The sequence below is a fragment of the Aphidius gifuensis genome, linkage group LG1, assembly GCF_014905175.1.
Source record: "Aphidius gifuensis isolate YNYX2018 linkage group LG1, ASM1490517v1, whole genome shotgun sequence".
Lineage (NCBI taxonomy): Eukaryota > Metazoa > Arthropoda > Insecta > Hymenoptera > Braconidae > Aphidius > Aphidius gifuensis.
In genome coordinates, this window is record NC_057788.1 from 24,745,306 (window position 1) to 24,771,804 (window position 26,499).

The 26,499-nt window shown below is 22.1% G+C and overlaps 4 protein-coding genes across 26 annotated transcripts in view; 2 read left to right on the forward strand and 2 right to left on the reverse strand.

Moving 5' to 3' along the window:
• The window catches only part of LOC122855273 (hormone receptor 4-like), a 42,458-nt gene extending 37,623 nt beyond the window's left edge, over nucleotides 1–4,835 (forward strand). For 5 of the 6 annotated variants that reach the window (XM_044156542.1, XM_044156523.1, XM_044156551.1 and 2 more), the window contains 5 exons: nucleotides 67–324; nucleotides 641–833; nucleotides 931–939; nucleotides 1,038–1,165; nucleotides 1,258–4,835. In XM_044156542.1, the coding sequence (XP_044012477.1) occupies nucleotides 67–324; nucleotides 641–833; nucleotides 931–939; nucleotides 1,038–1,165; nucleotides 1,258–1,338 (669 nt within the window). In that variant the 3' untranslated portion in view covers nucleotides 1,339–4,835. The remainder of the gene's footprint in view (nucleotides 1–66; nucleotides 325–640; nucleotides 834–930; nucleotides 940–1,037; nucleotides 1,166–1,257) is intronic. The other variant, XM_044156513.1, reaches the window with a different exon arrangement.
• Nucleotides 4,836–6,730: 1,895 nt separating this feature from the next.
• Nucleotides 6,731–9,898, reverse strand: LOC122855977 (serine/threonine-protein phosphatase 6 catalytic subunit). The gene is made up of 7 exons (XM_044157708.1): nucleotides 9,785–9,898; nucleotides 9,501–9,596; nucleotides 9,200–9,407; nucleotides 9,043–9,122; nucleotides 8,844–8,949; nucleotides 8,604–8,765; nucleotides 6,731–8,531 (listed from the first exon to the last, which is right to left on the reverse strand). The coding sequence occupies exons 1-7, from the start codon at nucleotides 9,851–9,853 to the stop codon at nucleotides 8,341–8,343; spliced, it is 912 nt and encodes a 303-aa protein (XP_044013643.1). The 5' UTR covers nucleotides 9,854–9,898; the 3' UTR covers nucleotides 6,731–8,340.
• Nucleotides 9,899–10,857: 959 nt separating this feature from the next.
• LOC122855400 (dynamin) lies at nucleotides 10,858–23,658 on the forward strand. 18 transcript variants are annotated; one of them, XM_044156719.1, is made up of 17 exons: nucleotides 10,858–11,798; nucleotides 12,614–12,687; nucleotides 12,928–13,281; nucleotides 13,359–13,761; nucleotides 14,196–14,395; nucleotides 14,473–14,618; nucleotides 14,724–14,881; nucleotides 15,786–15,812; nucleotides 16,490–16,661; nucleotides 16,740–16,985; nucleotides 17,143–17,157; nucleotides 17,623–17,829; nucleotides 17,902–18,077; nucleotides 18,253–18,258; nucleotides 18,471–18,662; nucleotides 19,746–19,838; nucleotides 22,889–23,658. In XM_044156719.1, exons 1-17 carry the CDS (start codon nucleotides 11,635–11,637, stop codon nucleotides 22,950–22,952), a joined length of 2,697 nt encoding a protein of 898 aa, XP_044012654.1. In that variant the 5' UTR covers nucleotides 10,858–11,634; the 3' UTR covers nucleotides 22,953–23,658. The 18 variants fall into 18 exon arrangements, with proteins under 18 accessions (XP_044012654.1, XP_044012662.1, XP_044012732.1 ...); XM_044156727.1 differs by lacking the exon at nucleotides 17,143–17,157 and adding an exon at nucleotides 17,404–17,415; XM_044156797.1 differs by lacking the exon at nucleotides 19,746–19,838.
• LOC122856001 (1-acyl-sn-glycerol-3-phosphate acyltransferase alpha-like) lies at nucleotides 23,578–25,583 on the reverse strand. The gene is made up of 4 exons (XM_044157751.1): nucleotides 25,265–25,583; nucleotides 25,060–25,193; nucleotides 24,630–24,980; nucleotides 23,578–24,528 (listed from the first exon to the last, which is right to left on the reverse strand). Exons 1-4 carry the CDS (start codon nucleotides 25,447–25,449, stop codon nucleotides 24,368–24,370), a joined length of 831 nt encoding a protein of 276 aa, XP_044013686.1. The 5' UTR covers nucleotides 25,450–25,583; the 3' UTR covers nucleotides 23,578–24,367.
• Nucleotides 25,584–26,499: the final 916 nt, after the last annotated feature.

The following is a 26,499-nucleotide window of genomic DNA, read 5'->3' on the forward strand; positions in this document are numbered from 1 at the left end:
TCATTGCACTTATGAAAATAATGAATACTTGATGAATTTTAATTTATGTATAAATTTTGTTTACAGAATTTAGATGAATTAATGGATAATAAGTCTGATGTTAATGAAAAATTATGTCAAATTGGTGATAGTATAGTTTATAAATTGGTACAATGGACAAAACGTTTACCATTTTATCTTGAATTACCAGTTGAAGTACATACTAGATTATTAACTCATAAATGGCATGAATTACTTGTATTAACAACATCAGCATATCAAGCTATTCATGGACCACGTAAATTTGTTGGATCTGATGGAAGTACTGCTGAATTTATGCAAGAAGTAATTACACTTTTTTATTTATTTTTTATCATAAATATAGATAAATAAATACATATACCATTTCCTTTTAAATAATTTTTAAAAAAATCTATTTAATCAATTATTTATTTATCATTATTATTATTATCGGTTGAGTGATTTATAATCATGACTTGTAAAAGAAAATAAAATAAATAAAAAACAGAAAAAAATATTGATTGAACAAATTCAAGAATTATTAGTGAAAGTTTTACTGATATTATTTTATTTTATTATCATATTAATTATCAAATTCCATATATAAATTTATTTATGTATATATATTTTTGTTATTTAGGTATCAAATAATATGTATACATTGCAATCATGTTTAACGAGTATGATGGGACGACCAATAACAATGGATCAATTGAGACAAGATGTTGGTCTTATGGTTGAAAAAATAACATATGTTACTCTAATGTTTAGACGTATTAAACTAAGAATGGAAGAATATGTTTGTCTCAAAGTCATAACAATGTTATCACAAGGTAAATATTAATTAATTAAATAATTATTTGAAAAAATAAAAAATCTGTTATTAATATTATCAATTTATTATTTTATAATTGCTTTCATCTATATAAGATGGAAAATGTAAGTGAATAATTGATAATAAAAAATATAAATTTTATTGAATTTTAATTTGTAATATTTATGTGTGTATATTTTATTTTATTATTTTCGTTTTGTAGGTCGAGGTGGGTCATTGGAATTAGAACAAATTCAAGAACGTTACATGAGCTGTTTACGAAGTTTTGTGGAACACAGTGCACCGCAACAGCCCGGTCGTTTCCATGACCTTATACTACGATTTCCCGAAGTAATTATTAATGAATATATTATGAAAAAAATATATATTTTTAATTTATAATCAATTAATTTATTAATTTATATTTTTTATATTATTTTTAGGTGCAATCAGCAGCTACTCTTTTACTCGAAAGTAAAATGTTTTACGTTCCTTTTCTATTGAATTCAGCAATTCAAAGATAGTAAATAAATGAATCATAAAAAAACAATCGAATAAATAAATAAACCAAGAAATATAAAGTTAATAAATATATATATATATATAAATATATAAAGAAAGAAATAAGTAAAATACGAACAAAGGCATAAAAAGTTTTGTCGAAGAATTGACAATTTTATGCAAATAAAACATACATTAAATATCTATATAAAAATAAATATATAAATATGAACAATAAAATGTGTGTTTATTGAGGTGTACAAACGTAAAAAAAAAAAAACTATACATGGATGGAAAACCATGTAAAAAACAAAGTGATTTAGGGAACTAAAAATAAAAAAAAAAAACATAAAAAAAAATAATTAAATAAACGAAAAATAAAACTAATAATAAATATTAATTAATATATAAATAATGATAATTTAGATGCATCGATTGAAAATACATGGATATTAATATTAAGTAAAATAAAAAAAAAATATATATATATACATAATAATTAATATTATAAAATGCAAAAAAAAAAAAAAATTAAAAAACAATCGAGAAGAACTGAACTTTTATATCGAAACTTGAAAGACTATATTTCTGTACGCAGTCGCGCAACTAATTTCATTCTGTGTTCATGTTGCATAATCCAATCGATATAAATAAGACTCTCGTATGTTGTGCCCATCGAAAGTCAAGACGGTATGAGCCCATGAACAATCATTAAGAAAAATTTAATTAAAAAAAAATATATACAAAAAATTAAATAGAAACAAAATAATAAATAAAAAATTGATCAAACAAATTTTAAATTAATTATTAAATTGATAATATTTTTTTTTTTGGGCTCACCGTTATTAATTATGATATTGAAACTACGCCAATTATTATCAACCCAAGTTAGAAGATCAAATAAATCACCCATGTGATATTTTGATTTAAAAAAAAATATATATATATACATATAGAAATAATTAATTTCACTATCGTTTTTTTTTTTTTTTTTTTTTTTTTACTATACTGCCGTTGATATATCAACAATGTTTTTACAATTTATTTGGATAAATAACAAATCCAAATAATTTTATTTAACACTGCCTCCAATTATTTTTTTTTTTTTCATATACTATTTACATCACAATAATTAAAAAAAAATATCACAATATCGACCACATTATTCGCGATACTTATTCGTTTATTATAATTAATTAAAATTAATAATAATAATCATTGTCATCATCATCGTCATCTCGATAATATTAATCATCGGAAGATATAAAAATTTTTTTATATAAAATATTTAAAAAATTAAAAAAAAGTAAATTAAAAATATTTTAATTAAGAATCATTACACACACATACACACATTTCATCATTAAAATTAAATGAATAAAAAAAATTCGATTATCTAAAGACTGCACCCGTCGGTACGTGAAAGTACGCTAAAAATGAAAAAATAAAATTAAAAATAAATAAATAAATAAAACATATATATATATATATATTATTTCCCCATGAGTGAGCACACACTCGGCCTCCTCCGATTGGCTCAATAAAATTAAGTAACGAGATATTATTAAATAACTTTTTGTTTTTTTTTTTTACAAAAAAAAAAAGATGAAATTAAATTTTTAAAAAATTTTTTTAAGTATCAGTGGCTCATGTTGTTCAGTTTCAAAATAACTGATGTATAAAATTTAAAGAAAAAAAATTATTTATACATGCTTATATATATACTATATAAATTAAATATTATACAAGCTTACAGAAATTTTTATTTCTTGCCTAGAGATTATCAAAATTACATGCAAAAAAAAAAAGCTATTTTATTTCTGTCAAAGTCAACAACAGTCAACGATATTATTATTCTTGTTTTAAATTAATTATTTTTCTTTTTTTTTTATATATTAAAATTAAACAAAAATTAGTTATATAATTATATATTATTGATGATATTGATTTGACAATAATTAATTTGAAATTTAAAAAAAAAAAATTAGATAAAATATTTAGACAAAAATTTTTTACAATTTTAATTAAAGGGTGATTGAATCGTTGATAGTTATTGGCATTGTTTTAGATCATACAACACACACGAACTTTATATAAAAAAAAAAAATATTTAATTATTAAAAACCTTGGGTTTATTAGCCTAAGGACACTTGTCCATATTATAAGACTTAACTACGTGGATGAATTTACTTTACGCGGTTTAAAACAAAAAAAAAAATATATATATATATATAAATTGTACATTATTTGAGGTTTTATAATAATAGGTTGATGATTGGTAAAGGGCTACTGTATTACCCGATATCGTCGTACCCTCTCGTGTTCAATCGGACAGTCGGTGTTTGTTACCAATTTTACGTTATTATATATTTATAAATATATAACTATTAAATATATATAAATATTAATAATGTAAACAATTTTTTTTTCTTATTATTAACTTTCATAAAGTCGGGATTTGGCAATTTCTTCTTTTTTTCCTTTTTTTTTTTTTTTAATTATTAAATCACGACAGTTAGTAATAATAATTTGTACATAGAAAAAAAAAAAAAAGAAAAAAAAAAAATTTATAAAAATTTGTTTTCATAACAGTTTAATTCATTTTATTGTATTTTTTTTTTTCTTTTTTTTTTTTTTGTTCAAAACTATTATTTATATGAATATTAATTGCATTAATATTATCAAGCATAATATATATTTTTGTTTTTATTTTTTTTGTTTCTAATTATGTAAATATGTTTATGATTTAAGAAAAAAAAAAGTTTAATAGTAAAAGAAAAAAATAATAATAAAAAAAAAATGAAAAAAAATAAAATTACGTAAAATGAATGAAATATTTGAAATAAATGATATATATAATTAAATTATAATAATTATCAATTGGTTTTTTGAATGTGTATATTATAAATATGTACAAAGATGTCTGGGGAGTACAGCAGCCTTGAAAGGCTAAAGTGTTGGATCAGCAAGACTTAGGGCATTATATTACCATGAGTATTATCATGCCCAACCCTTTAATTATTAAGCAAAAAGTGAGTGAGAGTCCACGATGAAAGCATGCCTCTCGTTTGTGGGTTCAACTTTGTACATATTGTACGAAAAAAAACTAATTAAAAAAAATACCATTTTTTTAAAAATACAAAAAAAAAAAAAACAAACAATAATTACCATTATTAATATAATAAAAAAAAAAAATTTATTAAATAATAATTTTGTTGAAAGTACTAGTCTGTCTTCAAATACTTTTATCTTAATACCTTATTTATCATTTTTATTTTCAGTTAAATTTAAAAAAAAAAAAAATATAAATTAAATAATAAAATTTTATTAACTAGAAGATAATTTAAAAATTATTCAAAACTTATTAATATTTTAGATTATTTAAAAAATATTTTCGTCCAATTGACGATAAGGCAGGACCAGATTGATCTATACCAATACTAATTTGTTGAAAAAAATTTAAAAAATTATAAAGAGTATCTAGAAAATTTATTTAAAAAAAAAAGAAAACTAATGATTTTATAAATATAAAAGTAAACCCAGGAACGACAGGCATTAAAAAAAAAAAAAAGGTATATATGTGTCGCATATAATTTGCGCATAAATAATAATATTATAAAAGTAAAATAATTTTAAAAAAATGTCAATGCGTGAGTCAAAGTTACCAATGTTTACGTTTAAAAAAAAAAAAAAAGTATATATACTTTTATTATTGTTTATCCTTGAAACACAATTCCTTTTGTATAAAAAAAAAAAAAAGATAATTGAAAAGAAAAAAAAAATTATAATTATAATAATAATATTAATAATAATTAAGATGAAAATTAAAGATTGTCCCCCACTCCTAAATGATTACACCGCTCTGCCTGATTAACGAAATTTATTGTTAATATAATTATTAATAAACATTAGTTATTATTGTTAATAATTCACTTGTTTGATTTTATATTTTAAATGCATTTTTCTGTTTTTTGAAAAATAAAATTTATGTTTGCTTATACGAGAGAATGAGTAAAAGGCTGATTTTCGAAAAGAGCTTTGTAGCTTAGCTAAAAAAAAAACTAAAAAATTATAATGCTTAAAAAAAAATTAAGTATAAAATTTTTTCAGATATATTTCATTGACACTATATAGTATTAAAAATTAGTCTAACATTTTCTTTTTTTTCTCTTCGCTTTGAGCGTTTGTTTAACTGCTCCTTAATTAATTGCTACTGAATGCGTGAAAAGTGAATATGAAAAATTGGTTAATAAAAATATTGGAAATGGCTTATAAAAATTTGGATAAAAATTATCAAAAATAAAAAAACATTGGCAGAGCGGAAAGAAAATTAAATATAATGATGAACGTATGTGCGTGTGAATGAAATAAACCCGCTGTATTTTTATGGAATAAATAAGATATTTTAAAAGAAAAAAAAAATATATAAAAAAATGAAAAAAAAAAAAGTAAATCTGATGCCTTTTATAGGGATTATAAATGTAGATAATATATTATACATAATGAACATAAATACACTATATTATTATATTAATAGTTAATAAAAAAAAAAAAAAGAAAAAAAAACTAAATAAACGGAAATAATATTATTATGAAATAAAAAAAACTGATAAACTATTAAAAATAAAATTAAAAAAAAAAAATAAAAATATTAATTTAATTATAAATTAATATACCTGTAAATTTAGTAACATTAATTTTTTATTTTAATGGTTTATTTTTTTTTTATTACAGATTTATTAACGCTGCAAATTTATTCGAGGTATTTGTATAATTTTATTAATTATTTGAAAATTTTACGGACATGATTCAAACGATACCGAAGGATTTGAGAAAATTGAAAGTGCCATAGTTTGCATTTAGATTAGATGAAAAAAATTTCAAGAATAAAATAAAAAATTGATAAACTCACCCTTGTTGAAGTTAATGATGGAAATAATTTCGGATTGTATCGTTGGTTTGTCTCATTTGAATACACATCATCTGCAACAACAATTTGAAAAAAAAAATTGTATTATTTACATCAAATATACACTGATACATATGGAGTAAATATTTTTGCTAATACTAAATAATTAAAAAAAAAAATAATGGTTTGTATATCTCAATAAAAGCAAATAATATAACCAGGTAATCAACTTGTGAAAATAATTAACAAACATTTATATTTACTTGGAAGATTTTTATTAAATTTTGTCATTTTTTTTTCTTGAAAAAAATATTAAACTCCAGTAGTTAATTAATTTTTACATGATTTTATTTAAGAACTTAAATTTAAATTTTTTTTTCTGTCCATAGTAATTGTTTTTTTTTTTTTTTTTATTTCGATAAATACTAACAATCTATTTGATCATAATTATCATTATAAAATTAAGCTCCAACACCTTGGTAATTAAATTCATTTTTTGGCAATCATTGAAACTCATTGAATGGTATTTCTTTTTAATTTTTTTTTTTTTTACAGTTATATATATAAAATATTTTCACCTGAAAATTAAAAATAATTATTAAACAGTTTTTTTTCCATAATTGACAAAAAGAAAAATAAAATTTTATATTAGATGAAAATCACACTGTTATATTTACAAAAATTTAATGAAATTTTTATATTTTTAAAAAGTAAAAATTATTTTTTAATTTTTACAATACAAAAAAAAAAAAAAAAAAAAAAAAATAATAATACAATAATTAGTGTAGTAATTTTAAATTATTTTTTTTTTTTAAATTAAAATTTTAATTGAGCATCGTTGCCTGAATTTTTACTTATTAGGGCAAAAGAAGCTTTTAATTTTTTTTGTTTTTTTTTATTAAACGTAATTCCAATTTTTTAATTAATTTTCTATTAATATACCATCATCATCATTATCATCATCTTGTGTGTAGGCTTCTAAAGGCACTGCTCGAAGGGTTTACGGTGGACACAATAACCGAAACAAACTAATGTATAAACTAAAACTATCATTGAACCCTTAACTTATTTCATTTTTTTTTTGTTTTTTATAATTGTTTGGGTAAATTATTTTTACACACGTTGATCCTTCGCTAGCTTGATTAGCTATATTATCACAATGTTGATAAAATCAATAAATACTCATTTTGATAGCCAGTGCCATATCAACATTTTCATTTATAATTTCATTGAATTATTATTTTATTTTTTTATTTGTATTTTTCGTGGTATAAATCGCATTAAACTGTCGTCGATTAATTGAATCCAGGTGTTTATATCATTTATTGACATAATCATATATTATAAAGATACTTAAAAAATTTCAAAATTATTAATATTACTTAAAAAAATAGAATAAAATAAAAAATAAATTGTTAAAAAATTTTTTTTTTTTTATAATTAAACAAACACCTGAATTCAAAAATACTGATGACAAATAATTATCCAACAAAATTGATATGAAATATTTTATTTTGTTGGATTTTTATATTTTAATAATATATATTTGTAATATTTTCTATTGTTTATTTATTTTAATTGTATTTTTTTCTTTTTATATATAATGTGTATATATAAATTATGCAAAAGCTCATGTTTATTATTTCGATTGATAATATTTGCACAAGATGATTAAAAAATTTACACTAGACAAAAAATGCCTATTCAAAAAAAAAGAAAAAAAAAGTAAAAATTTACATTGATTTTGTTGTGTGTATATTGAAAATAATAATAAACATATCATACTAATAATAATAGTAACAACTTTGTGTTATAAATTTAAACAAAAGTTGATTAAGTGGAAAGACGATGGAATTTTTTAAATTGATAATAAAAACATTTGTCTTTTCGTCTTTTTTTTTTTTTATAATTATATTGCTAATTCTCTTATTGTTCTTCTTTTTCTTTTTTTTTTTTTCGTTTTTTTTTTTGTATTCATTTAGTTTTTATATCAAAATGTATTTATGTTGTTAATCATTTAAATATTTTCCTAATCATTTATATTGAATGATTTTAAAAAAAAAAAAAAAAAAAAAAAAAAAAAATTATTTAAATTAATAATAAAAGAGATATTTGATCACAAAAAATACGGTGTAACTGTTACTGATGGAATAACACGTTCATTATCAGGCACAGCTTGGAAAAGTACAGTGTTTCTTTCATTGACACTTTGAAATTGCAATATACTAGCAACATTACCACACCGATAACAATAATTTGGAGCAGACCATACAGTCACAAGTTTATCATCAAACATGTATCTATAACCTGTTGAAAATATTATATAAATTAATAATACAATAATAAAATAATAAATTAAATTAATTTTATTATATTTACCTTCATGAACTAATTGATGAGCTCTACATATAAGTTCTAAATCATTTATTTCCATAAATTTATGAGTAACTTTACTTCCAAATAACCATCCAGCTCCTCTTGGACTAACAGACCATGCATCAACTTCTTCTGGATCTGACCATAATAAATCACAGAAAGGACCTATTACCAAGCAAAAATATATTATTATTATTAACAATTAATACCTTGTATTTAAATAATTATTATCATTTATCTAACCTTTGTGAGGAATTTCTTGATTTCTTTCAATTGTTCTAATTTGATCTAACGTTCTGATTTGTGGTGAAAGACCACCATGTACACAAAGTACTTGTTCATCAATTAACTAAAATAAAAAAAAAAATTATTTAAAAAATAAACAATACAATCTTTATAATATATAAAAAAAAAAAAAATAATTATATAATAATAAACATACTGCTGCAATTGTAAGTAAATCAAAAACTCGACAGCAATATTTCCATGGATTTGCATTACCATATTTCATTTCACATTCATCTGTTGATAAATTAATGATACTTATTAAATAAAAATATTTAATTTAATTATATATAATAATTATAAATTGTACATACCATAAAAACCATAAACTTGTGTTATTTGTCGAGATTCATGATTACCTCGTAACAGTGTTATTCTATCAGACCATTTAGCTTTTAATGTTAATAATCTTGTAAATGTTTCAAGACTATAGTAGCCTCTGTCAACAAAATCACCCATAAATATATAATTTGTATCAGGCACTGGTCCACCATTACGAAATAATTCTTCCAAATCATAAAACTATATAAATAAAATAAATATAAATATTACTTTTTATAGATTGTTTTTTTTTTTTTTGAGGTTAAACAAGATAATAATATCTTGTATTCATACCTGGCCATGAATATCACCACAAACAGTTACTGGTGTTGATACTGGTTGAATATTTGACTCTTCCAAAAGTAAATCACACACCATGTCACATAATTTCTAAAATTTATTAATTATTATTATTTTAATCATTAATAAACATAGATATAAAATTAAATGAAGAAAAAAAAAAATGCACATACATTAAGAATATTATAACTATGAGTTTTAGTAATAATTATATGCAAATAAATAATTATTATATATAAAAAATATATTTGTTTATTTAATTAATATATATAACTTACTTTGAGATCATTTTCAGGCAAATATTTGCACTCTTTGGCAATTTCAATCCACTTGTCGAGGTCTGACATTTTTTTTGCTTACTACTTTCAATTTCACTGACGAGGATTTGTGATTCTCAAAAAAAAAGTTAAATAAAAAAAAAAAAACAATAAAAAAAATTGTTACACTGAACTTTGTGTCATCTGTTGATTATTTAAACAATTCGCCAGATGGCAGTGATTGTTTTTTCCAAAATGGCGCAAAGTAATTTGAATTAAAAATTTTAATATTTTCGTGTGCCGCCATGACACTTTTATAATAAATTTTTGTATTTATCTTTTTATAAGTAAACAAACACGTTTATCATTTATTTTTTGATAAAATACATCAAATAATCTTTCTATTTTAATAAGATAAAAAAATTATTCAACAGAAGAAATAAAAAAAAAATGTAAATTTTATAAAGATCTAAATGTAATATAATCAAAGTATTTATAAAATTAAATTATTTATAATTCTATATTGCATAATAATATTTATATATAGAATAGTTTTTTAATCTTATAATTATTGATTTTTAAATATTTTGTGAACCAGAATATAGGATACAAAATAAATAAGGGCATGAATATGGATTTTATAAAATCCAAGTATGTAGGTCACAGGTCAGAAACATGAACACTGCGCAAGCTTCGATTATCGATTAAAATATTAAACATTAACATGACATATCCGCGTGTACCCAAAAAACAATTTTTTTATTCTAAAAGTTATATCTATACATATGTAAATCAAGAAATTCTACACTGACCAAAAAGAAACCAATTTCCTCATTAATAAATTTCATCCTCCAACATAACCTTGCAAAAAATGAATGAATAAAAGAAAATTCAACAAAACCCTTTAAAAAATTTAATTTAAAAAAATAAAAACCAACAACAATTGTAAAATATAAATAATAACAAATCATAAGAGAGCAAGAGAGAGACAAAAAATAAAATCTGTAAAATCAAAATCGGCCATTTTGAAAGTGCGCGAATGAACGAATACGCATCACCAATACATTAAAAATAATTCAATACATATACACACAAAAATGCCAGTTAAATACCACTGTGTATGAATTTAGTGATCGGGTTAGAAAAAGAGCATTACATACATCAAGCAGCAGGTCAAAATTAAAAAAAAAAAAAAAGTGACAAAAATTGGCTAACTCAATTTTTTTCTCTCTCTTTAAATGAGAGAAAAAAAAAATTACATAGATTCAATTATAAATTTAAATAGTTATATTTATAATTTAAAAAAAAAAAAAAAAAACATTGATATAAATAAATTATTGTTAAGTGTCATTGTTGTGTTAATGACAGTACAAGAAGACAGCTGAGACGTGTCAAAGATCAACAACCAAACCAGCCAAGAAGGCAATTGAATAATTTTTAATTTATATATTTATTTTTATTACTTTTCTTTCACCTTATTTATATTATATTTTTTTATTTTTATGAGCAGTTTGTGTATGTGTGTGTTGTGTTTGATAAGAAGAAAGACAAGTGTACTGTGTGTGTAACGAAACACTGAGGCAGTGATACTCACATACACAAATAAAGTGTACTCACATACTCAAAGCCTCAGTTTGGCATCGTCCACTGGAGGAGGCTCATGACGGTTACTCCTTAATCATTAAAAAATAAAGTTAAAAAAAAAAAAAATATTTATAAATTTATTAAACATTGATTAGACGGCGTTCTGCCTTGGTGAACGCTGTTGTTGTGTTGTTATTGTTTTTTTTTTTTTTTTTCAATATTAATATTATAAATATATTAATTATTATTTTATTGTAATTGTTTATTAATTAATTAAAACATAAAAAATGGCTGGTAATTCTGGTATGGAGCAATTGATACCAATTGTTAATAAACTTCAGGATGCTTTTACACAACTTGGTGTATCTATGCAACTTGATTTACCACAAATTGCTGTTGTTGGTGGACAAAGTGCTGGTAAAAGTTCAGTACTTGAAAATTTTGTTGGAAAGTAAGTTAATGTTTTTATTTAAATAATTGATTATTTTTATATGTTTAATAATTTAATATGAAATTATTTGTCAATTAAATTGATTTTTTATTTTTATTGACCTTTTATCAACATCTTGTTAGTTATTGAAACATGACATTATTATTATTGTTTTTTTTTTATTCTGACCCAGCACGTAGAAATAGTCATATACCTGAATGTCCAATTAAAATCATTGACTTTAATCTTGCGTCTTGTTGTTTTATTCAAGGCGTGGCGGATATTAAATTTCTGATGATTTATTTTTTTCTAATTTTATAAATAAATCTTTATAATTTTTATTTTTTGATAATTATTCTATGACTTGGTTTTTTAAAATAGCTATTGATAATAAAGATAGTTTGTTGATGAGTCACATATTTCTATTATTCATCACAATCATTTAGTCAAAAATTTTGTATTTTTTTTATTAAAAAACTATTGAAAACTTATTTATTTATTTCTATTATATCAGTTAATGACGTCAAGACACGTTGAACGTGTCATTGATGACACCCCCTCACCAATATCACTAGGTCTCATCAAATATCAAACAATATTTTGATTGTCGTGTATCAATTTAATTATCCCGAGTTGTAATACTACCTACCATTCATTATTTAATTTGTAAGAATATTTTTTATCGTTTTTTTTTTTTCTACAATTATTCTTGTTGATGGTAATTAAATGTCATTATTTGCAAAAAAAAAAAAAATATATAAATTATTACCATTCATGATTAAAGCTAATTTGTATTATTATTTAAAAAATGGTTTATTTTTTTATTTTTTTTTCAGAGATTTTCTGCCAAGAGGATCTGGAATCGTCACGAGACGACCATTGATTTTACAACTCATCAACAGTATCACTGGTATGTACTTATGAAAATTAAAAGATAATTATTTTTTATTTTAATGTCAATGTACTGACATTTAATTTATCATGTTTTTCCTTCCGGAAATTTTTATTAAACTATCTTACATCCTGAATACTTGAAAAAAAAAAAACCAAACAATGTAGATTGTGGAAAAAACATTTGTCTTTACATATTTGATAAGAAAAAATAAATATTGTTACAATAAATAATGTGTGATATTTAAATATTTAACAGAATCAGCTGAATTTCTTCATTGTAAAGGAAAAAAATTTGTTGATTTTGATGAAGTAAGAAAAGAAATTGAAGCTGAAACAGACAGAGTTACTGGAAATAATAAAGGAATATCAAATATTCCAATAAATTTACGTGTTTATTCACCAAATGTATTGAATTTAACACTTATTGATTTACCTGGTTTGACTAAAGTACCAATTGGTGATCAACCAGCTGACATTGAAAATCAAATAAAAGCCATGATATTTCAATTTATCAGAAAAGATAATTGTTTAATATTAGCTGTAACACCAGCAAATACTGATTTAGCTAATAGTGATGCACTTAAACTTGCCAAGGAAGTTGATCCTCAAGGTAAATATTAAAATTTGTTATAATTATTTCAAGCTTTATAAGGATTTGTTAATATTATTTAAATGTGTTAATTGCAGGTGTAAGAACAATTGGTGTTATAACAAAATTGGATTTGATGGATGAAGGTACAGATGCACGTGATATTTTGGAAAATAAATTATTGCCATTAAGACGAGGCTATATTGGTGTTGTTAATCGTAGTCAAAAAGATATTGAAGGAAGAAAAGATATTAAAAATGCACTTGCTGCTGAAAGAAAATTTTTCCTTAGTCATCCATCTTATCGACATCTTGCTGATAGACTTGGTACACCATTTTTACAACGTGCATTAAATCAACAATTAACAAATCACATACGTGATACATTACCAGCATTACGTGATCGATTACAAAAACAACAGCTTACACTTGAAAAAGATGTTGAACAATATAAACATTTTAGACCTGATGATCCAGCCATTAAAACAAAAGCAATGTTACAGTAAGTATTACTGTTTTTTTTTAAATAAATAATACATAGATCGTGAGTATAGAGTCTTGGAATAAAAATCAATAAAATACTACTTATGAAAAAAAGAAAGATAAATAGAAAAAAAAAAACAACAATTCCATCATAATTTTTATTTTCAGATCAATACAAATGTTTCTGTATGTATTCATATTTACCCCATGTTTTATTTTTTTTTTTCACCTCATTAACTTACAGTGTGTTTGTTGAAAATAATTAACAATTAATGGAATGTGTTTGATAATTGTTGTTTCTTTTTCTTTTTTTTTTTTTTTGCAACAGAATATATTAATTATTATTGTTTTGTTTTTCAAGTAATAACTGACATACCAAGGCTCAATACTCAACAAATAGCATTATGAAAAAAAAAGAGAATTAATTGATATTTAAAATAAATTTATTTAAAGAATGATTCAACAGCTTCAGTCAGATTTTGAAAGAACAATTGAAGGTTCTGGCTCAGCCCAGATAAATACAATGGAATTAAGTGGTGGTGCAAAAATAAATCGATTGTTTCATGAAAGATTTCCATTTGAAATTGTCAAAATGGAATTTGATGAAAAAGAATTACGAAGAGAAATTGCATTTGCAATCAGAAATATTCATGGTTTGTTTGTTTTTTAATAATTAAAATTAATAAAATTAAAATTCATTTGTATAATGTGAATAATATTTAAATTACAGGTATTAGGGTTGGTTTATTCACACCTGATATGGCATTTGAAGCAATTGTCAAAAAACAAATTGATCGTCTCAAAGAACCAAGTCTAAAATGTGTTGATCTAGTCGTGCAAGAACTCAGCAATGTAGTACGCATTTGTACTGATCGAGTAAGTATATTAATTCATCATGTTGAATAATTTAAAATACCAATAAATTATAGTATTTTTATATTTATAAATAAAAATATGTTTCTATTTAAATTTAATTTCAAGATGGCACGCTATCCAAGATTACGAGAAGAAACTGAGAGAATAATAACAAGCTATGTAAGACAACGTGATCAATTGTGCAAGGAACAACTGGTCCTCTTGGTTGATTGTGAACTTGCATATATGAATACTAATCATGAAGATTTTATTGGATTTGCCAAGTAAGATAGAATTTTTTTTATTTTATTTATTATAAATTTATATTTTATAAGATTCTATATAATATTTAAAAATGAAATGACATGAAAAAAAGATAAACAAAAATTTTTTCTACTCTAGCAAGCATTACTGCACTTACGCAGTATTGTCAACTTAAAAAAAAAAAAACAAAAAGACTATTTTATTTTTATTAAAAGTTGGCTAATTTAATTATTATTATTTTTGTTTTATAAAAATTATTTGATTACAATATTATTATCCACGTAAAACCTGTGTGAATGTTTTGCTATATTTTATTAATTTTCACCGAGTAATTAATCACACAAGTATAAATTTTTTGTTTTTTTTTTTTAATCACGATTTTTATTTTTATTTATTTATAATTTTAGTTAAAAAAAAAAAGAAATTAAATTCAAAGTTTATCTAACACATTTTTGTGTTTAATTGTGAAAGGCATTGTCCTTTTTTGTTTTAATTATCAAAATATTATTTATTAATATTTATTTATATTTTTTTTTTGTTCTTAAACTTCACATGTTAATAATTGATACCACGCATGACTCACAAGAATGAAAAATAATTTAAAAGAAAATAAAATATATATCTATACAATCCCAGTAAAATTCAATTAATTTTGATATTTATTTAATTTTTTTTCATCATTATATTATATAATTAACAATTATTAGTATTTTTTTTTATATACTTGTGAGTACTACTATGTGTATTTTCTATTTATTTAAATATTTTTTTCGTCATTTTTTGTTATCCACTGACGCTTTGCCTTTCACAAAGTATTTTATTTCAACCATAAACATAAAACATAAAAAAAAATCTTATGATTTCATAATCAACTGTGTTATACTTCACCAATATAAACATTTATTTATGTAATTATATCGGCAGCGCGGCGGCCAGTATCTATAACGCAAGGTAAGAGCATTAATGAACATTACAATCGAATTTTTTAACTAACTAAAATTTTTATTAAAACCCATTATTTGGCTTATTTATTTTTTATTTTTTTTTTTAATGCTTTTATCTAAAAGATTACTAATTTATTTTCATTATCTTATCATAATATTAATACTATATCAAATAACAATCATCAATTGATTTTATATTTTATTTAATGCTTATTTTTTCATTTATTATTTTGTTCATGTTCTTATGCATCACTTGTCATTAAAAAAAAAAAAAAAAATTACTTAAAAAACAAAATTTATATTAATTTATAAATTCATTTGCACTCATTGAGTTTAATAATAAATTAATAATATAAAAAAAAAATATATATGAATTATTTTCAATGATATGTAATACAAAACAGTTGTGTTTAGATAAAATATTAGTTTGTTTTTTATCATCACATGAAAAATGTTTTGCTACTAGCATAAAATATAGATAAATATTTTAAAATAAATATGATTATTAAAATTTTTATTTATATTATTGATAATTATCAATTAAAATGCGTTGTGAAGGCTAAATTTTTTGAATTTTAATATTTTTTTGTATAAGTTTGTTTTAATTTAATTTTTTCCCAGATTATATTTATTTATATTAATTTATTTATCATTTCAAAATAATAAATAAATAATTTGTTTTAGTGCTCAACAATCATCAGAAAATGCTGTTAAAGCTGGTCGACATACACTTGGTAATCAAGTCATACGCAAGGGTTATATGTGTATTCATAATTTGGGTATTATGAAAGGTGGATCAAGAGATTATTGGTTTGTCTTGACATCTGAGAGTATTTCATGGTTTAAAGATGAAGAAGTAAGTAATTTTATTATTAAATTACATTATATTGTGTTGATTAACTTTTTTAAAAATTATTTACTTATCATTTAATAGGAACGTGAAAAAAAATATATGCTACCACTTGATGGATTAAAACTTCGTGATCTTGAACAAGGTTTTATGTCACGACGACATTTATTTGCATTATTTAATCCAGAAGGACGAAATGTTTATAAAGACTATAAACAACTTGAATTGAGTTGTGAGACTCAGGATGATGTTGATTCATGGAAGGCTTCATTTCTCAGAGCTGGTGTTTATCCAGAAAAAGCAACAGAGTCAGCCAACGGTGATGGCGAGGTAAAAAAAAAAAATTAAATATATAAATAAAATAATTGTCAGGACATTATTGTTACTGAATTTATCGGTTAAAATTATTTAAATAATTTTTTAAATTAATGATAGATTCAATAATTTATTATCAGTCATAATTGTACACGATATATTTTTATTTTAGGAAAATAAACGTCGGGTGAGTTTGATAATACGTGTGACTGATAATTTGTTGTTTTTAATTTGTGATACATTAACGATTTATTATAAACTAACATTAATGACCTGAATAATATTTTTGAATTTTAAATCCATTGATTTTTTGCTATTAAAAAAAATATATATATATTTTTGATTGATTTTAATTGGCATGATGGGGATATTTTAAAAAGAAAAATAAATTTTTGCCCTTTTTTTTTTATTTTTTACTTGATAACCCTTGAAGGAAGGATATGAGGTTTGTAAAAAAAAACAAAGAAAACTTTAGGATAGTCGACACAACACTGTACAAGAAGAGCACTTTAGATTAAATTACATTAAAAAAATTTACTAATTAAAATTAAAATATTTCTTTACACATGCACATACACGTGTGTAGATAAAATTTAATTTTATAAAAATAATTTTTTAATATATAAATTATAATAATTTATTTAAAAAACAGGGTGGATCTGAAGCACAATCATCAATGGATCCACAATTGGAACGACAAGTTGAAACAATAAGAAATTTAGTTGATTCTTATATGAAAATTGTTACAAAAACAACACGTGATCTTGTACCAAAAACAATTATGCATTTAATTATAAATAATGCTAAAGATTTTATAAATGGTGAATTATTGGCACATCTTTATGCAAGTGGTGATCAAGTAAGTTAATCAATTTTTTTTCCTAGTTTTTAAAATTAAAAATATTATTAATTATTATAAATATTTTTAAAGTCATCAATGATGGAAGAATCACAAGAAGAAGCCCAAAAACGTGAAGAAATGTTACGAATGTATCATGCATGCAAAGAAGCACTTCGAATAATTGGTGACGTATCAATGGCAACTGTAACAACACCAGTACCACCACCAGTCAAAAATGATTGGCTTGCATCGGCAGAAAATCCAAGGTAATTTCATAATAATATATAATTTTGCTATTTCTCTCTGTTTCTAAATTTATTAATAATACTAATTTTTCAATTAAAATCATTCGTTCATCAAAAATGACAAAAAACAAAAAAAAAAAACTATTTTTTATTTTGTGCGACTAATCAACTAACAAATTGAACGTGTCAATTACAGTTACGGGTAAGAAATTGGTTCATAAATTTAATTTTTCACATGACTATTATTAATTTTATCCTCATAGATAACCCCCAAGTAATTATGAATGATAAATAAATAAATTTGTTATTAAATATCCTGTAAATTTGCTCCAAGTATATTGACTAAATTAAAATATTTTTAATAATTCTTTCTTCTTTTGTTAATTTGTTTTTTAATATAAACACGTGTTTTAGATTATCACCACCATCACCTGGTGGACCAAGACGAGGAGTTAGTCAACCACCAGCACCAGCAAGTGCACGTGCACCACCACCAGTACCAGGTGGTGGAAGACCAGCACCAGCAATTCCAAATAGACCTGGACCTGGTGGTGCACCACCACCACGTGGACAAGGTGGAGCTTTACCACCACCACTCATTCCATCGTAAGTTAAAAATTTAAAAAATTAATTATATAAATCTTGTTTGTTTTTGACACTAACAACAGTGCTCATTTAAAAACAAAATTTTTATTAAAACAAAAAAATTAAGAATATCTTAATTTTTTTACTAGCACTGTGTGTAGTTTGATACAAAAGAAAAAAAAAAACAACAAATTTTCTCTTTTTTTTTCTCTTTTTTTTTTTTTCTGTCTCTAGTAAATAATTATTAAATTAAATCTCGCATCATCTGGGCTTTGGTGCTAACTTCACTTTCTATTGCAGGCGCCGACAATAAGTCTACGCACTAACACGTCTTTTCTTCACCTAATTAATAAACATTATATCTGTTGCATTTAATATATAATTATTAACGTTTGGTAAATAAAATTTCCTCCCTTTTTCTTTAAAAAAATAATAATAAATTATTTGAAATAAAACATAATAACAAAAGATAATTAAAAAAAAAAACAAAATTATGTAAAAGCTCGCTTCGTGTTTATATTTTTAATTTTGAAATGAATTTTATTTTTTGAAAGAATAATATAATATTTATATTGTTAATATACAATGTGAAAAAATTTGAAAGAGTTTAATCATCTATAGTAAAAAATTATATATTATATCATTGAGCTCATTGAGTTTGATGGTCCTATATTATTGGGCCTACCGAATGTTATTTTTTTTTTGTTTTTTTTTTGTCTAATTGTTTTTCATCTTCTGCAATCAGTATTTTCATGAAAATAATTTTTTTTTTTTAACTAACAGCATGGCATTTTTTAAATATGTCAATCACTATCGATAAATCATTGCAATTGCTTATTTTTCCTATCACGTCATTCTTCAAATATCATGTTAAATGAGCTAAATTAAAATATAATATTGCTTGGAAATTAATTCATAATATATCATGGAATTTGGTAAATTTAAATAAAAAAAATATTGTTAATGTCGGTGCCTGCATATATTGTTAAGAAAAAAATACACTTAGATGCAACAAAAATAATTTATAAAATATAAGAAAAAAAAAAAAAAGAATTGTGGATAGACAACAGTAGCTCAAAAACTGTTTGTACGTGTCATGTTTAGTCGTGGTGGCCTGCAACAGAGAGTGACACAGGCAGCAACACAAGCCGCTGCAAATGCTGCTGTGAACGAGTTAATGGATGCATTCCGGATCAAGTAAATAAATGAATAAAAAAAAAACAAAAAAATATATATAATTATATTAAATAGTGCTTTTTGTGTGCGTAAAGAAAATAATAGTTTTTAAAAAAAAATAAAATTATTTACATGTTATCGTGTGAATGACACGCTCTCTAATGAATATTACAAAAATAATTTTTTTTAGTAATACGGTAGACTATTCAGGATTGAGTATTTTTAATTAAATTTAAATTTTTTTTATTTTTTAATTTTTAATAAACAACTATCTATCTGTGCATGGATATATTTTTTTTTATTAATTTGACAATTTTTAACTTTAATTTTCTTCTTTTTTTTTCAATTAAAAAGGTTAAATAATATTTAAAACAAAAAAATTAAACTAACATTATTCTTGTCCTGAAAAGTCTATCAAAACCCTTGGATTATATTATTGTTAAATACTATAATCTATGCTGATTAATTAAACTATTCATTCTACGACATTCTATTATAAAAATTCCATCTGCATATGCATTTATTCCATGTTATTAAACTATATAAATAGATAATAATAATCAATGTATTGTTAATGAATAACAAAAAAAAAAAAAAAAAGACAAAAATGTCATGCTGTTGAATGAACAATTAAATGAATTGTTATAACTTTTTTGATTAATTTTATGATTGCGAATGACAAGGTTATACACAGGTTAAATAATTCCATTTAATTTGAATATATTTAATAATGTATCTGTAATAAATTCCAATTACATTGATAATAATTTAATTATCAATTTTTATTATTTTTTAATAGGCCTAATTTCAAAATATTTTCATCAAAATTAATATCCATTCATTTTAATAGAAAAAAAAAAAAGAATTATTGTTGTTGTGTAAATTATATTGATTAATAATTTTTAATATTTATTGTGTAACTGTGACTCATGTTCGGTAGGCCAATGAAAATATTCCAATAATTTTATTAAATATATATTTAAATGATAAATTTAAAAAAAAAAAAAAAAAATAGCCCAATTTTAAACGAATTCCTTTTACAAAATAAAATTTAAAAAAAATTCCAATCTTAGCGTTACAACGTTAATTAAAAAAAAAAGCATATCAGTTTGAAAAATCTGTTGGCAAAAAAAAAAAAAAAGAAAGAAACAAGAACAACGAATGTCGTTGAAGCGAAAAATAAAATTTAAAAAAAAGATAGCTACTGAATTGTTATATATTTATTAAACAGCAAAATCGCGGGTTGATAATTTAAATAAAAAAAATCTTGAAATGGGTACGCTTCTTTTTGACATTTAACAAGTCAATTAATATCGCTTAATTATTACCAATAAATTTTAAGTGGATAATAAAATTTGACCAGATTTATAACTTCTATGGTATTTAATTTTTTAATTTTTAAAAGATTAAATTTAAAAAAAAAAATGAATAAATGGAACATATATTAGGAGCGTACTCATAGATTTATAAATTCAACAAATATTATTACTACAATTAAAATAGAGGGCTTTGTTATCGTTGTTGATTAAAAAAAAAAAAAAAATATACCATCCAAATGCACTCAAGTTTAAAATGCCTGCTTACTGTGACAGTTTAAAAAATAAAATTATTTTAAAAAACTAAAAGCAAAGAACAATATAAAGATTTAAAATAAAAACACCGTTAATAAATATTGTTAAAAAATTAATTTGTAGAATTTAAGGCGACATTAAGAGATACAAAAAAGTAAAAAATTATAATTATAATAATTAAGTCGCCAATATTTTAGTCGTCGAGTGTAAAGTGTAGCACATAATCGTTATTGAAAGAAAAAAAAATAATTGACAAATTAATAAATACTAGAAAAAAGTAATGTAGAAAAAAAAAAAAAGTTCATGCACAAGTAATAAGAAAAAAATAAATTATTATGAAAATTCATCTTATCTTGTTTATAAAAAAAAATCGAGTTGATTGAAATGAAAGATTTAATGAAGATGAAAAAAATAATTAAAAAGCTAAAAATGACAAATTATATGCTTCCATCTAAAGCTTCAGTATATAAAAAAAAAAAAAAATTAATTCTGATAATAAAATTTGAAAATAATGCTTCGCGTGATTGTCTATACCAGTGTTGTAAAATTTTTATTTTTCATTTAAATTGTCATTTAATATAATTTTATTTGAGAAAAAATTAATAATAATCTATAAATTTATTGGCATATTAATTATATTTAAAAAAAAAAGCAGAGTAAACCCCTGGGCATGATTAAGAAAGAAAAAAAAAACAAGATATCACTTATTCGCAAAATCATTTTGTTTTTAAAATAATAATCAGATTTAAATATTGGGCCACTAAGAAACAACATGCAGTTTATCATAAAATAACAATTCAAAAATATATATATAATTAATAAAAAAAAAAAAAATAAAACAAATTAGAATAATATTACCGGGAAAGGAAATTAAAAACAAAAAAAAAAAAAAAACAAGCAACAATATGATCAGGCATTCCTTGCGATATGGAATATTTATTGCGAGGGGTACACACTGTTTATTGCAATATAAATGTGTATATAGGAAGTAACATGTTAAATAGAATATAAAAAAAAAAAAAAATGAAAAATGATAAAAACCAAAAAAAAAAAAAAAAAATGAAATCAAAAATTACAATGTTAAGGAACATATTTCTTTCGAGAAATGTGAGTCTTGTATGTTCTCGTTTTTATTCGTATAAACCTACTGAAATTATTATTAAAAAAATTCCTCTTTGCTTTGTTCACTAATTTTTTTAAATTATTATTTTCAATCTAATTTTAATTTGTATGTCTACTTAAAACTGTCTGATGATTTTTTTTCTAAAAAATCATTATTTGTTTTTTGTCTTTTTACTTTTTTTATTTCTTTCTTTCTTTCACTGCTTCATTGCTTTCGCATGTACTAACATTATTAATATTTAATATTAATTTATAGTTTTTTTAATTTTATTAATTTAATTTATAACTTATAATTTAATCTTTAACTACTTTTTATGTGTTTTTATATTCTAAATTTTTAATTTATATATTGTTTATTTATTTTATTTATTTTTGTAGGCGACCAGTACCCAATATTCCTCCCCGAATTCCCGACAGACCGTATTCAGGCCGACTTAATTGAAGCAACAACTTCGCAGATTAATTTGTCTATTTGACAAATTAACTAAAAAATATATATATACAATGTATATATTTAAAAATCAAGTGATGAAAGTATCAAGTTGTCAACGACTGGATCTTGGACATTTTGGTATTATGGAGAATACCTTGGAAACAACGACTCATAAAACAGTGGTTTTTTTTGTAAAAAAAATAATTATAATTATAATAAAATTCAAATTTAAATAAATGGCTGAGAAATGGATCAACACTGTCTTCACTCAGCTGACCAAAGTTCAAATGAATTTTTTCTGGAGAAGAAATTAAAATTAAGACTGCGAAAATTTTTTTAAAATTCGTAGATTTTTTTTTTTTCCTTTAGATATGTGTAACTCAATGTGTAATAATTTTTTTTTTTTTTTTTAACCGAGAAATTAATTTTTTTTTTTTTAACACTTTTATCCTAGATAAATTTATATATATAATTTTTTTGTTTTTTGTATAATAACTCACAGTTAAAGTATTAATTAAAAAAAAAAAAAAAAAAAAAATTAGTGAGAGCAATTAATGATTATTGTGATAATGAAAATAATAATAATATCATCTTTTGAACTATAAATTAAGTATTATTGATATTTTCATTGTTCTAAACGTGTCATTAAATAAAATTAACTGTAAACCTTTTTAGGCAACAATATAAAATGTGTAGGATCAGTATTAAAGTCGCGTTTAAATAAAAACAATTTTTTTTTTTTGTATTAAATTTTATAAATTGTATTGTTTACACTAATTATTAATTAATAATAATTAATATGCTCAATTAAAATGACACGAGCTAAAGAAGCAATTAAAAAAAATTATTATAGACAAAAAAAAAAAAAAAAAAAACTGTTACCTCACATTGTCATAACGCTTATTATTTTTTATTAATTTTTTTTTTTTTTTTTTCTGTTTGCTAGGCCAGTTAGATTTTTTTTTTAAATCATAGATATTTGTAAAATTTAATTTATTTAAGATAATAGAAAAACAATCTTACAATTTAGGACTTAATAATTAATTGGCACAAATCATTGCCAATAATTATAATGATTAATGATTAATAATAATAATAATAACACAAGTGTAAAAAATAGATATAAAACAGTGTTAAAATATTAAATTCATCAATTTAGAGATTTTGGAGTAAATGATTTTGTTTTTTATTTATATTTTTTGTCCTAGTTTAACGTCAGTTTGAATATACTACAAATCATATGAGACTGATGATTGTGCCTGGATCATTGTGACATGTAATAAATGACATTTAAACACAAAATAATAAAAAAAATCTTGGTCAGTATTTATTTATTTTTATTAATTCAAAATAAAAAGAATAAACACAATTTCAATTAATGAATGTTATTAATTATTTCTTTAAAAAACGTATTTTTGTATTAATTATTTATTATTTTCTCGTTTAACTTCAGCTAATATTTCATTAGTTGAACTTTGAAACTCTCGATTCATGACATCATATGATTTTTTCATCAACGTATCAAGATCATTTTTAGTCATACCTTCAGTTGAAATAGCTGGTAGTATTGTTATATAACTTTTTCCTAACGTAAAAGAATAAAAAAAAAAAAAAGTAAAATAAAAAATAAATAAATTGTTTGTTAAATATTATCTAAACAATCATTGTCAAATCGTAGCTTATTACCTGAGTTAAATATTTTTTTATCATGATCAATATAATAATATTTTGAAACAACAATTGGTTGTATTGGTGCTTGTGATGATATAGCAACATTAAATGCACCTTTTTTAAATGGTCTAAGTGTATTATCCGAGTGTCTTGTTCCTTCAGGAAACATTAATAATTTGGCTTTTCTTTTATTTATTATTTTACCAGTTGTATTTAATGCATTGACTGATTCATTTTTTTTATTTCTATTTATAAATATTGTACCCCAAAGTAATGATGCTAAACCAAATATACCAGTAAAATAAAGTATTTCACTTTTTGATACGACTGTACAACTGTCAATGACTGGCCATAGTTCAGCCAATACTGATTGTAAAAGTAATTAAAAATTATTATTATTATTATTGTTTTATTTATTTATGATAATTAATGTTAATCAATTTACCAACTAGATCCAAAGAACTTTGATGATTTATTAAAATTACAGCGGCTTTATCTTTTACAATATTTTTTTTTCCTCTAATTGAAAATTTTACACCAACTAATCCCATAATTTTTTTAACTTGCCATGCTGGTATTCTAATAATTGAAAAAAAAAATTTAATAAATATTAATTTAACTATATAATTGTAATGATAAATATTTCTTACAAGGCATTTTTCCAATGAAATGGTCTAAATAACATAAATACAACTGGCCATGAAGTTGCAAACATACTACCAAGTATAAAATATGTAAATTTAAAATAATATTTCACTTTATCACTGAGAAAAATTAATGATCCAAGCGTAGTAATAACGCATAGAAAAAAATAACTCCAATCAAAATTAATCATTTTACTAGTTTATTAATTTAACACTGAGTTATTTTCATTTGACTTTTACTGGACAACTGATAAAACAATCAGTTATGATGATAATTTAAAGAATCAATGATGATATCATTTAAAATGTTATTGTGAATATGAACTTTGGATTTCACCTATACATCTATACATAACATTTGAGTTAATTTTTTTCTTGTATTTAAAAAACATGTATAGTTAATTGTAATTAACATTCATCGTTTATTGTTCATGAATAAAAAAAAATAATAATAATAATATAAAGATAAGTAGCTTGAAAATAAATATTTTTTTTATTCACAAATTATTATCTTTATTTTTTAAATATAGTTAAATAAAATTTATGTTTTTTAAGTAATTAATATTTAAAAAAATCAAAAAAAATCAACAATATAAATATTAATATGATTAAAATTTTTTTTTTCTATTTTGCAAAATAATTATATTGAAATTGAACGTAATTTATAGTGTAAATTGCCTGTTTTTTTCTCACAAGTGGTGATGTGAAGATACTTTAGTATATATACGACACTAAGGTATAATCTAATGGAACGGCGGAGAGGGAATACTCCTTACAGAAGGAGGCTCAATTGTGTTTGGGTTGTGCACAATGTATTAATGTATAGAGAATGCAGTTTGGCTTCGCTGCTAAGACTCTCATAATATAGGGTTTTGATTTGTCGCTTTGTATCCCGTGTCAAAAATAACAAACGTACGAACTCTCCGCTCACGTTCCTTTTTGCTCTTTTTTTTTTTAATTGCATTAAAAATTAATTAATAATTTATTTATTCATTTTTACACCGATTGATTTGTTATTGGAGGGAGAAAAAAGCTAGAGAGATAGTTAGAGAGGAGACTGATGGGTCTTATTTTATTGGATAATTTTCATTTGTTGAATAAAATTTATATTTTTCAAGTATTTAATTAAAATAAAGTAAAAACAAAAAAACTGGCAATATAAATATTAATTTGATTTAATTTTTTTTTTTATTTAGAATATTAATTATATTGAAATTAAACGTAGTTTATAATGTAAATTG